This window comes from Myotis brandtii, unplaced genomic scaffold (genome assembly GCF_000412655.1).
Source record: "Myotis brandtii unplaced genomic scaffold, ASM41265v1 scaffold247, whole genome shotgun sequence".
NCBI classification, from domain to species: domain Eukaryota; kingdom Metazoa; phylum Chordata; class Mammalia; order Chiroptera; family Vespertilionidae; genus Myotis; species Myotis brandtii.
In genome coordinates this window covers 1,096,616-1,108,943 of record NW_005359352.1, presented here as the reverse complement: position 1 = coordinate 1,108,943, position 12,328 = coordinate 1,096,616, and the positions used below count along the sequence as shown (strand labels likewise).

Here is a 12,328-nt window from a genome sequence, read left to right as displayed (position 1 = left end):
GGAAGGGAGAGGGATAGAGAGTTAGAAACATCGATGAGAGAGAAACATCGACCAGCTGCCTCCTGCACACCTCCCGCCGGGGATGTGCCCGAAACCAAGGTACATGCCCTTGACCGGAATCGAACCTGGGACCCTTCAGTCCGCAGGCCGACGCTCTATCCACCGAGCCAAACCTGTCTTGGCAGGATTTTAAAAAGATTCCCAGGTGATTCTAATGTGCAGCCAAGGTTGAGAACCACTGTTTAAATGTTTCACCACATAAGTTTTGTAAATAGTTAATTTTAGCACTAAAATCTCAATTGATAGTTTACAGGTGTGAGTGTTAGAAGACCACTTAATTAGAAGGTTGTTGTTTTTCGGAATTCAGAGTAATTACAAGAAAAGACCAGCTTCTTAGAGACTTTGTACCTATGATACTTGCTCAGGTTAATACCTGTCTGCTGTCAACTCCATTTTAAAAGCGCCCTGTGCCGTGCATGAAACCAGCGGTCTGCAGACTAACTCAGCCCTCGAGGTAATTACCCGTCTCTCTCACTGAGGGTGTGACCACGTGCCTGTGATGGCACGACTAAGGCCAGCGCTCTGTGCTATTGCTCACGTCAGAGAGAACCGAGGGCAGGCAGAGCAGGCCCCGCCAGCCTGGAGCGCTCGCTCGCCCTCACAGCCGGTTGGTTATGGGACTGAAACAGCCTTGTCTGAAATTCATCTTTAAAAATTTTTTAATTTTTCATTTCAGAAAATGTGATGTTCTGAACCGTGGATTTTCAGGCTATAATACCAGATGGGCCAAAATTATCCTTCCCAGGCTCATCAGGAAAGGGAACATTTTGGACAGCCCAGTAGCAGTTACAATTTTCTTTGGTGCCAATGACAGTGCGTTAAAAGGTAAAGGCGTTTTGGTATTTTCCCAGTTCATATTTCATGTTACAGCAAACTTACATGTGTGCTCTGGTTCCTGATCTCCTGAGAGGGGACGTTTTGTCCAAAGTGTAACAAGTTTCCTGCGTACGTAGGTGTGTTTCTTCTGCCATCAGTGTCGGTGACTTTCACCCCAACCTGTTTTCAGACCCGTGTCGTCTAGCCTCGTGCTGCTGTGCTCAGCGCCTGGTTCTTTTCTCTTAGTGGCCGTCGCTGGCAGCAGGGGCCTCAGGTGGGCACCTGCGTCTTATTGACGGAAAGAGGAGCTCAGGGCCGCCCAGACACAGGCGCAGCCTGGAACCTGAGTGATGGCTCCGGGCGAGGAGAACCCTGCGCGGCAGGAGGAGGGACGTAAGCCTGGACTTGGGGAAGCTGATGTCACCCCCAGAGGTTTTTCCAGGGCCCACTCCTCCCCCAGCAGTGGCCTGGCCTGCTGCTCACAGACCCTAGGGGGGCCTCTCGGTGAGGCTGGAGATGGGGACGGAGGGCTGCCAGGGGGCGGCTCTGGCGGCCTGGGAGGAAGGGTACATAAGTTACAGGTGGCAGTAGGGACCGCAGGCCAACTATCGGGAAAAGTGAAGTTCTGTCTTCACTTAACATCTACACCAGAAGAAAAACAAAACTCCAAAACCAGAATTTTTTAAAAAATATATTTTATTGATTTTTTTTACAGAGAGGAAGAGAGAGGGATAGAGAGCTAGAAACATCGATGAGAGAGAAACATTGATCAGCTGCCTCCTGCACACCCGCAATGGGGAATGTGCTCGCAACCAAGGTACATGCCCTTGACCAGAATCGAACCTGGGACCCTTCAGTCCACAGGCCGACGCTCTATCCACTGAGCCAAACCAGTTAGGGCTCTTTTTTTTTTTTTTAATATATTTTATTGATTTTTTACAGAGAGGAGGGGAGAGGGATAGAGAGTTAGAAACATCCATGAGAGAGAAACATTGATCAGCCGCCTCTTGCACGCCCCCCACTGAGCCAAACCGGTTAGGGCCAAAACCAGAATTTTTTAAAAATGGTGAAGTTTATCAAACTTAGGGCAGGAATAAACATTAAGCATAAAAACAATGGAGGAAATTGCAAAGGAAGAAAATAAGTTTGTGAAATAAAATAGTTTATCAAATAAACTATTTAAAAAGAATAAAATGACACAGTAAGGAAAATATTTGCAAAAATAGGCAGACAAAAGTTAATGTCCTTAATGAATAAGTCAAGAAAAGCATTAACTCCAATAGAGAAATGGGCAACGCAGGAATAGATAATTCACAAAGGAGAAACTTAATAGCCAATACATGTTTGAAATGTATGAAAACTTCAGTTATCCAAAAAATGCAAGTTACAAAGAATTTTGTGGGTTTATTTTTTTTTTTAATTCTTTATTGTTTAAAGTATTACATGTCTCCTTTTCCCCCCATTGACCTCTCCCTGGCCATCCCCACCTTCTAGCACATGCCCTCACCCCCCTACTGTCTGTGTCCAATGGTTGTGCTCATATGCATGCATACAAGTTCTTTGGTTGATCTCTTACCCCCTCCCCCCCCCCGCCCCGACATTCCTTCATAGGTTGGACAGTCTGTTCCATGCTTCTATGACTCTGGTTCTATTTTTATTCATCAGTTTATGTTGTTCATTATATTCCACACTAGAGGCCCGGTGCATGAAATTCGTGCACATGAAGGGGCGGGGGTACTTCAGCCCGGCCTGCACCCTCTCCATTCCGGGACCCCTCGGGGGATGTCCGACTGCCAGAAACTGCCAGTTTCTGGCAGTCGGACATCCTTCTCACGATCCAGGACCGCTGGCTCCTAACTTCTCACCTGCCTGCCGGCCTGCCTGATCTCCCCTAACTGCCTCTGTCTGCTGGCATGATCGACCCCTAACTGCCTCTCTCTGCTGGCCTGATCGCCCCCTAACTGCCCCCCTGCCGGCCTGATTGCCCCTAACTGCTCTCCCCTGCTGGCCTGATCACCCCTAACTGTCTCTGCCTCAGCCCTTGCCACGGCTTTGTCCTCCGGAAGGATGTCTGGAAGATGTCTGGTCTAATTAGCATATTATCCTTTTATTAGTATAGATGAGTGAGATCATGTGATATTTATCTTTCACTGACTGGCTTATTTCGCTTAGCATAATGCTCCATCCATGTTGTTGCAAATGGTAAGAATTCTTTCTTTTTTACCACAGCGTAGTATTCCATCGTGTAGATGTACCACAGCTTTCTAATCCATTCATCTGCTGATGGGTCCATTGTGTAGATGTACCACAGTTTTCTAATCCACTCATCTGCTGATGGGCACTTAGGCTGTTTCCAAATCTTAGCTATTGTAAATTGTGCTGCTATGAACATAGGGGTGCATATATCCTTTCTGATTGGTGTTTCTAGTTTCTTGGGATATATTCCTAGAAGTGAGATCACTGGGTCAAATGGGAGTTCCATTTTTAGTTTTTTGAGGAAACGCCATACTATCTTCCATAGTGGCTGCACCAGTCTGCAGTCCCACCAGCAGTGCACGAGTGTTCCTTTTTCTCTGCACCCTCTCCAGCACTTGTCGTTTGTTGATTTGTTGATGGTAGCCATTCTGACAGGTATCAGATGGTACCACATTGTCGTTTTGATTTGCATCTCTCAGATGGTTAGTGACTTTGACCATGTTTTCATATGTCTCTTGGCCTCTGTATGTCCTCTTTGGAGAAGTGTCTATTTAGGTCTAGAAATAATCCTTTGCAGCTGCATAGGGATGGCTGGTCCTTCACGCAGGAGCCTTGTCTGAGTGCTGTACACACCTGGCGGGCTTGATTCTCACAGGCACCCTGAGGTAGACCCTGTTGCCTCTTTTCACCAGTGAGGACACGGGTTCAGAAGGTGGAGCATTTGTGCAAGGGCACTGGCTGGTCAGGGACAAGGCCAGGAGAGGGCGGGGCAGCCTCCCTCCACACCGGCTCTTACGTCTTCACAAATTCAGCCTCATAGCCACATGGCGCAGGGAGGAAGCGCATTTCCGAGGTGCAGCCAGAGCCCTGGAGGCCGCCTTGTGAACTGTGTGCTGGAACCCTCCCCCTCTCCGGCCTTGGTGCCCAACGACTCCCCAGTGACCTCGAGTGTGGGCGTTTGTGAGCGGGCCCTGACCTCAGCTGTCACTTCACTCTGCTCTGAACAGATGAGAACCCCAAGCAGCACATCCCCCTGGAGGAGTACGCGGCGAACCTGAGGAGCATGGTGCAGTACCTGAGGTCCGTGGACGTCCCCGAGGGCAGGATCGTGCTCATCACGCCGCCCCCACTCTGCGAGGCCGCGTGGGAGAAGGAGTGCCTGGCGCAAGGTGACCACACCTGGGTGGGCCTGGAGACCTAGAGGGACGGCGCTCCAGCCTGCAGGCGGCTCTCGGGGGCCTGCACAGCCGCATGGTCTGTGTGCAGCAGGTGACAGAGGAGCACGGCTCGCGCGGCCACACCCGAGCACCTCTGGCGTAGGAGTCGGAGTCTCGCTTGGGCCGTGTTGGGCCGCTGGCCTGGCATTTGCTGCCTTGTCATCTCCCAACTCCCAAGGCGCCCGCAGCCATGAGCTCTGTGCCCACGGCTGAGCGCATCCCGGAACAGACCGCGGTTCTGCGCGTGGTGTGGTGCCGAGGCCGAGAGTCTGTGCCTTGGACACGGGGTCACATTGGGGTCACATTGGGGTGTTTTCCTGACTTCCCAGCAGGTAAGACAGTTGTGGTCCCTCCCAACTCTTGCCTTCTCTGCTTGAAAGTCTACAATGATTTCCCCACCATATGGAGTAGCTTCTTAGTACATGTACACATTCGGGGTCTCAGCACAGCATTCCTCTACAGCGTGCCGCCGACTAGCCTCCAGCCCGGCCACCCTGGACCTTCCTGCCGGGGCCTCTGCTCCCTGTCAGGAGGCCCTGGGGGCCACAAGGCTCCTCCTCCTCTGCTGGGAGTCGCCTGCGAGGCCTGTCCTTGTCTTATGCTCGGCCCCCAGGCTGGTCCAGTCTGGCCCCTAAGTCTGTGCCTGTTTATGGAACTGAGAAACCATCCAGGCCAGAACCTGCCCAGGACCAGTGCTGGAGTTTATCAGCTGTCACCTTTTCTCCAAAGGTTGCAAGTTAAATCGCCTGAACGTGGTGGTTGGCGAATACGCCAGCGCCTGCTTACAGGTGGCCCGAGACTGTGGGACTGACGTGCTCGACCTGTGGACCTTGATGCAGAAGGACGGTCAGGTAGGTGGCTTGCTCGGTCCTTTTGGGGCGAGTAGGACCACACAGGCGTGCCTCAGCTGTGCGTGGCTCTGAGTAGGCGTCAGATGCAGCCAGAGCCCAGCCAGAGCTCTGAGTTGCTCTGAGCCCATATGTCCTTCTAATTTCTTCCCGACTATGCCAGAGTAGGTTCCTGCTCGAACCCACTCGCTGCACTCACTGTTGGGTCCGAGCCCCCCGCCTGGGGCTGGACCTTCTTGAACACCGGGTCTTAGACGGAGAAGCCATGGGAAGTTATGGGTGTATAAGGAGGAGTCTGGATTGTAGGAGCTAGTGGCCATAAGTCATCAGACAAAACAGCTCTTCACAGCAGAGCCCATACAGGCAGCCGTGCCCCGGCTGGTGAATCCATATCCTTCCCACAGGGTAGCATTCATCTCTGCACCCACAGCTGTTGTCTGAGAGCCGCGCGCTGCCTAGACCGATAGCTTCACATACCAACGGTGCCTGAGCTCTCCCTTAGCGCCACAGCCTCAGCAGCTCTGTCCCCCCTGCCCAGGACCCTGGCTGGTCTCCGGCCTCACATAGGAACTGCCCCGAGCTTCTGAACTCCCTCGCAGCAGCAGCCTCACATCCTCGCCTCGGCAGCACACTCGCTGGTCAGTGACATGTGTCACACTTCTTAGACAAAGGCTTCGTGCCAGTACTAACACCATATTTTGGGCCACAGAAGGGCACAGAGTACCATGTCCTGGCACCTGCTATGGTATCTTAGCCTAGGCTCAGGGTGGCCTTGGCCGGCCCGGCATACTAACGAGGCCATCCACACTCTGAGTGGCCGTGGCTGTCTGGTGACGAGTACGGTGGCCACAACAGGGAAGACAGTTGAGGCTCTGGGACAGCATGCGGTCAGCACTTACCCGGCTCCTCAGCTGCAGCAGCAGGAAACGCTCACATTTAAGAACGGCCAGGCCACCTCCTTTTCTACATGGCACGGAGGAAGTTAGAACACGTCACCAGGCACACGACGTATTTAAGTAGAATGTGCTATCAGCTAAGATTTGTATTTTGAGATACGGAGTTCTAATTGTTTTGCTTTTAAGTCCAGAAAGCCCATGTCTCAATATAAAAGGTAAGAACCTGGTCCCCGGGCAGAATGGTACAGCCACTCCGGATGACAGTTTCAATAGAGTGAAACGTACTTACATGGGACCCAGCAGTCCTGCTCCTGGTGTTCACACAGCGGACACTTGTTTCCCGGGAGACTGACCCCGAGCAGCAGCCAGCTCTGATTAGGAAAGCAGTGCTGCTGGGGAAGGTGCTCTTACAGTCAGTCCTTTACATGAAATGCTGAGAGCCTAGAACTGAGAGGGCCGTCCAGAGAGGCCACCTGATCTGGAACAGCAGAGACTAGAAAACGAAGGCTCAGGTAGACTCGGCCCAGTGGAGACAGGGTCTAATGGTCAGTGCTGCTGAGAGCAGGGCGTGGGGGACTGACCCCGGTGTTCCAGCGTCACTGTTCTAGTTCTTTCCTCCTAATAACTTGCCTGTCAACTTAACACTTAGACTGAGAAGCAAAAGTGCCCCTGGGCCTTCTCACCCCGTGTTCGTTAGTCAGCCTCTCTGAGCTGGTGGCCGGGAGGATGGCTCAGGTCTTCATGGTGTGAGGCTGTGGGAGCTCCATCTGTAATTGCCTATCATCTGCAAAGGGCCTGTGGTCCCTTGAGCCTGTGCGCGGAGCCTGGCGGTGCCACTGCAATCCCCGGAGAAACGAGCGCACACCTGTAACGGCCCCTCTCCCCTCACAGGACTTCTCACCCTACTTGTCAGACGGACTGCACTTATCACCAAAGGGAAACGAGTTTCTCTTCTCCCACCTCTGGCCTCTGATAGAGAAGAGAGTGTCTTCCCTGCCGCTGCTGCTCCCTTACTGGCGAGACGTGGCCGAAGCGAGACCAGAGCTCAGTCTTCTCGGAGACGGGGACCATTAGGCACGGAGCACGAGGCTGGTAGGGACACGACGCCACCCATGCACCACGCCCTCTGGTCAAAGAGTTGTGTCTGCTCAGGCCTAAACCTTTGCTCATGACCCTGGACCGAAACCCTGTCGTTTGTACCAGGATGAATAAACGCACTGTGACTTCCCGGGAAGCTTTGCACCGAGTATGTTCTGATATTTAATATTTATTGGTCGATGCAGGTGCCACCAGCACCACCACTACAACATGCACCCTGAGCAGCTGGGGGAGTCTGTAAGTGGAAAAAAAGGTAAAAGACAGTTTTATTTTTTTAAAAGTTGATTTTATAAAAAATGGTTTTCTTACATTCAGCTGGGAACTGCTTCACTCTCACACATACACCCACTCACCTTACATCAGATTCCAAAAGTGTAACTAAAATATAAGAGTATTGTGACTAGTTAAAAGACAGCAAATACCACAAGGTACAAGTTCAAGTATTAGTGTAACAGGTATCTGTGTAACAAACATCCTTAGGAAAAAAAGACACCATTTGTCACAGGTTTGGTTAATTGCCCTCAAAGTTTGTAAGTTACTCACTAAACATGTTGGCTGATGAGCACAGTTCAGGATTTACAGGGGAGAAGCTTTTAACTCTAAGGAAGTCAACTCCCCGGTGACTTCTCCTTCACACAGCGAGCGCACACCGTCCGAGTCCTGAGCAGGACGCAGTGCGAACGGCCACGTGCAGGGCAGCACCACGGTGTCTGAGAGTCCCTCACAGGGGCTGTCACCCCGAGGCCATGCCGATGCTGGAGGAGGGTTCCTCATGCTGAGGGGCAGACAGGCCCCACCTCGGCAAGGCCGGCCCTCTGTCAGTGCGGAGCAGCCCCAAGCCGGCCCGGGGCGCCTGCCTGGACAGCAGGACCCGACCACCCAGTGTGACATGGGCGGAGCCATCCCGGATTCCGAGGCCCCACAACACAGCTCTGAAGAGTGAACAGGGCAGCTGACCAGCTCCGAATCTGACCCTGAGGCCACCCCCAAAAGGAGACTGTCACCTCCAGGAAGACAAGGTCCCTGCATTCAGCGATGCCAACAGAAGCCCAGCCCTGCTTCCCGATGCCAGGCCACCGGGCCCAGGTGAGGATGGTGCAGCAGCCCCTCAGCATGTCCCAGGCACCCAGGGTGCTGACGGCTCAAGCTGTGAGGCATCTGAGAGGAGCCTCCCAGACTGCACCCCAACTCCACCAGCATCGACCCTGGCCCTCAGCAGGCCCCCAAGGTCCCCCAGATCAAACGCATCCTCTCCTATGGAGACAACAGTGACCCTCTCTAGAGGCATGGCCACTCCCCGCACCCGAGCCCTGGCTCGAGACCTCCTCCAGCTCCTCAGCCAGAAGGGGCCGCTGCCACGAGGGCCACTGGTTCTTGGAAAAGCGGCCGGAAGGCTGGTGCTGCCAGATGGACACGGAGACCGAGAGAGCTCGGAGGGAGCCCAGGGAAGCTCAGTGCTGTGGGCATCCCAGAAGCGCCAACAGCGTTAGGTCCAGGAACACACTTGTAAAACAGAAAAACTGCCCAGCAAATGAGGGTCTCACACAGGGGGCAGGATTCTGTAATGCAGCTAGCCCTACTCGGGGCTCTCACTGTAAACTAGATTATTTAAACTGCAGAAAGTACTAACCTTAGAATTCTGAAGAAACAGTAACCCAAATCACTCCTGAATTGGGGTGTGTATTCTCCCTGCTGTAGGCGTGGGGTAGTACCGAGAACCAGAACCCACACTGTGGAGATAGTACACAGCTCAGTTTTATCTTATCTTTACTTGAGGGCAGAAAAATAAATTATTCTGTGTTCCAGTTATCCTCACGAGTAATGCTAACTGCCTCATTTTCATGACACTGTATGAAAAAGAAAATCGCTCTCTCCCTAATCAGTGCTGTCATCGATATAAAGGTTACTTTACAAAAACGTAAATACTTATGACCTAATCCAGCTGTATTTTCTGCTTCTGCACCACAGGTTGAAGGATATTTTAAACAAACACTAAAACCTGAAAGCCTCAAAATAAGCTAGATTCACCTTACCTGTTCACACAGAAAGGCCCAACCACACAAGCACATATGCCAAGAAGTCCAGACACGTGACCAGCACCTGCTGAAGTCACTGCCTTGTTTCTCCCAGATCTTCACAAAGTCTGTGAGTGATTTTAGGTCAAATCTACAAAAACACTTTGCACACAGGGCAGAGCGCAGGGCCTCCCTCCCTAAACTAGCACTCGGTCTCTTTGCTGTCGACGCGATTCTGCCGCTGCAGCTTGAAGGATGAGGCCTTCTCGCTCCTCGTGACCGGGTGGCCCGTGAGGTCCTCAAACGACTTGGCGGCTGTGCTGCTGTTGGGGAAGGGGTCCTTCTCGAAGCCGTCCTCGTCCATGTGCGAGTCCGTGCTCGGGTCTTCCTGGATGGTGTCCATGCGCTGGTGGTCCAGTTTCGGGGCCACAGGCACCATCGGCACCACAGGGGCGGGCTGCAGGGGCTGCAGGCGGCCTGGGGTCTGCGGCCCCGGAAAGGGCTTGATGATGCGGACCGAGGCCGAGTCCATGCTGCTGAGCATTTCCACGTTCTGGAAAGACACGGGAGTAAGAGATGAACGGCAGGTCTGCCAGCGCCAGCTCGCCCTCCCAGCCTGACACGGTTGCTGCCACGACCCCGCACGCTGAGGAAAACTCTCAACTCAGAAATGACTCAGAAAGGCAGCTTGCAAGTGGCCTGCCCACTGACCATGTGAAGACCCAAAAGGAAACTTCTAACAACTCTCAAGTTCAGGTCTCAAGACAAAAACAATCGCAAAATAGTCACTGAGTTGGTGCTGAGCAGCTGAGTCACTTGGGCTGTGGGGAGGCGCCAGCAGCACTGCTCCCCTTACATCCCCATCCATCGTCCTTGCTGTGGGCACAGGACTTAACTAACCCCACCTCGGCCTTTCCTGCTGCAGCAGGACCTCCAGCAGCCACAGGGGGCGCAGCTGGGTGGCCGACGGAGGTCTCCCTGTGCCACCGAGAGGCCTGTCTGGGCAGCATACTCACACTGGGGTGGAACAGGGACAGAGACTCATACTGCTTATCCAGCTTCTTATCCTAGAAAGAAGAGAACAGGAAAAAGGTCATTCCCGCAAACAAAATTCACTTCAGTGCTCATTCCTTAGAGCAGCGGTTCGCAACCTGTGGGTCGCGACCCCTTTGGTGGTCGAACGACCCTTTCACAGGGGTCGCCTAAGACCATCCTGCATATCAGATATTTACATGACGATTCATCACAGTAGCAACATGACAGTTATGAAGTAGCAACGAAAATAATGTTATGGTTGGGTCACAACATGAGGAACTGTATTTAAAGGGCCAGAAGGTTGAGAACCACGGCCTTAGAGGCCCTCCTAATACTGAGTGAAGCACTTAGCACCTGAGCTGTAGAAAGTGGTAGCAGGTCCGACGAATGAGAATGAGTGTCGCCCGTAAACCGGAGGAGCTCTGCCACCACCTCCGAGTGCCTCTGCGCTCGCAGGAACCTGTTCCTTTTGGTGTGAAGTAAGACAGGTTCCAGTGCTGTACTTCTGGGCATTTCCCACCGGGGCAGGAGGACAGAGGCATCTGCCCGTGTGTCCAGGCCCTGCCTGTGCCTGGGCAGAGCCGGCCCCCGGCGCCGGTGGTGGGAGGCTGAGGGGCTGCGCCTGTGCTCTCATTGGCTCTGACCTCACACTGCCCAGCCCGCCACGGCCTTGATATTCTTCCCAGCTGTTCCCAGAGTTCCTGTGGCCCAAACTTGTGAAGGAACTGGGTCTCTGACCTGCATCGTGCTTCAGAAGGCTGCACACATGGTTCCATCCACTGCCCAGGACCCTGCCTGTGGCTGGCATCGCATGACAATGGGCACCAGGCAGGAGGCTGGGCCCTGGAATCTAGGCCTGGCTCCTAGTTCAGCTGCCCCGAGCGGGTCTGTGGTCAGAAACAAGCCAGCACCCTCCCTCCTGCAGCAGCTTTGCTCAGAACAAGAATCGGGCCTCACGGAGGGTCCACAGGTGTAACTCTCACTGCATAGTAAACAGCACGAGAGCTACTAGCTGTGCTGAGGCTTCCCAGCGCTCACCTGGGGGCAGCACAAGTGGAGCCTTGGCCTGCCCATCGTGCGGAAGACAAACCCTCGCTTTCACAGAGAAGCAAGGAACAATCTGGAGTTCCTCAGACAAAGCCCCATTCGACCTGCTGGCTGTCATTCATTTTGAACGAGAATAAACAGACTGCTCCTGCTCAGTATCTGTAAGGGTTTAAACACCCACATGGTGATCCAAGGACCTGATGGCACAGGGCACCATCTTGGGATGCGGGTGTTTGCTGTTTGCTCTGTGACAACAAAGCCTGCAAATACTTTTGTTGAGACACTTCACTCATCTGAGGTCCTAGGCAAATCCAGCTCACCAGTACCCTGTGGCCCTGGCCAGTTTGCTCAGTGGATAGGGTGTCGGCCTGTGGACTGAAGGGTCTGGGGTTCAATTTCGGTCAAAGGCACGTAGCTGGGTTGCAGGCTCGATCCCCGGCCCTGGTCAGGGCCCGTGCGGGAGGCAACCAATCGATGTGTCTCTCTCACATCAATGTTTCTCTCTCTGTCTCTCCTCCTCCCTTCCACTCTATTTAAAAAAAAAAATCAATGGAAAAATACCCTCTGGTGAGTATAACAAAAAAATAAAAATAAACGAACAGCCTCCTGTGCTCAGAAGTATAAAATTCCTCAGAAATTCTACACAAGAATGAAACATCTACACACAAAAAGTAAGATTCTTTTAAGGCCTATTAGCTAAGCTCTTCACAAGATATGCTGTCCTCGGGCTAACACCAAAATATGTCATTGGAAACAGTAGGTCAGACTTTGTTAAGGACAGATTTTATCTTTTCCACAGATCCTATGGCTGGAGTTGTTCAACATTTTAAGAGAAGATTTCACTACTTACAAATGGTGACTTACCACACAATGGACAAGAATGCTGAAAGGAATCCAAAAGATCAAGGAGAAAACCAGGACGGAGCCCACGATGTTGTCTGCTAAGAACTTCCCTGTGAACAGTTTCAGACAGTGACTGACCGGACCCACGGACTGCACAGTCTCCAAGGAAATGCTCCGAGCATCACCGCTGTGACGAACGCCACGGCTGCTGCCTGGACTCTCCTGACTGTAGAGCCGCGAGTGTCTGTGCACCTGGG

At 52.7% G+C, this 12,328-nt stretch overlaps 2 protein-coding genes across 2 annotated transcripts in view; one reads left to right on the top strand and one right to left on the bottom strand.

The window, feature by feature from the left end:
- The window catches only part of IAH1 (isoamyl acetate-hydrolyzing esterase 1 homolog), a 10,679-nt gene extending 3,399 nt beyond the window's left edge, over positions 1 to 7,280 (top strand). Inside the window, exons 3-6 of the mRNA XM_014540560.1 lie at positions 737 to 885; positions 4,080 to 4,241; positions 5,019 to 5,140; positions 6,925 to 7,280. Of these exons, the coding sequence (XP_014396046.1) occupies positions 737 to 885; positions 4,080 to 4,241; positions 5,019 to 5,140; positions 6,925 to 7,107 (616 nt within the window). The 3' untranslated portion in view covers positions 7,108 to 7,280. The remainder of the gene's footprint in view (positions 1 to 736; positions 886 to 4,079; positions 4,242 to 5,018; positions 5,141 to 6,924) is intronic.
- A 115-nt stretch (positions 7,281 to 7,395) lies between these two features.
- The window catches only part of ADAM17 (ADAM metallopeptidase domain 17), a 49,199-nt gene continuing 44,266 nt past the window's right edge, over positions 7,396 to 12,328 (bottom strand). Inside the window, exons 18-20 of the mRNA XM_014540535.1 lie at positions 12,093 to 12,181; positions 10,163 to 10,213; positions 7,396 to 9,699 (exon numbers count right to left, since the gene is read on the bottom strand). Of these exons, the coding sequence (XP_014396021.1) occupies positions 9,349 to 9,699; positions 10,163 to 10,213; positions 12,093 to 12,181 (491 nt within the window). The 3' untranslated portion in view covers positions 7,396 to 9,348. The remainder of the gene's footprint in view (positions 9,700 to 10,162; positions 10,214 to 12,092; positions 12,182 to 12,328) is intronic.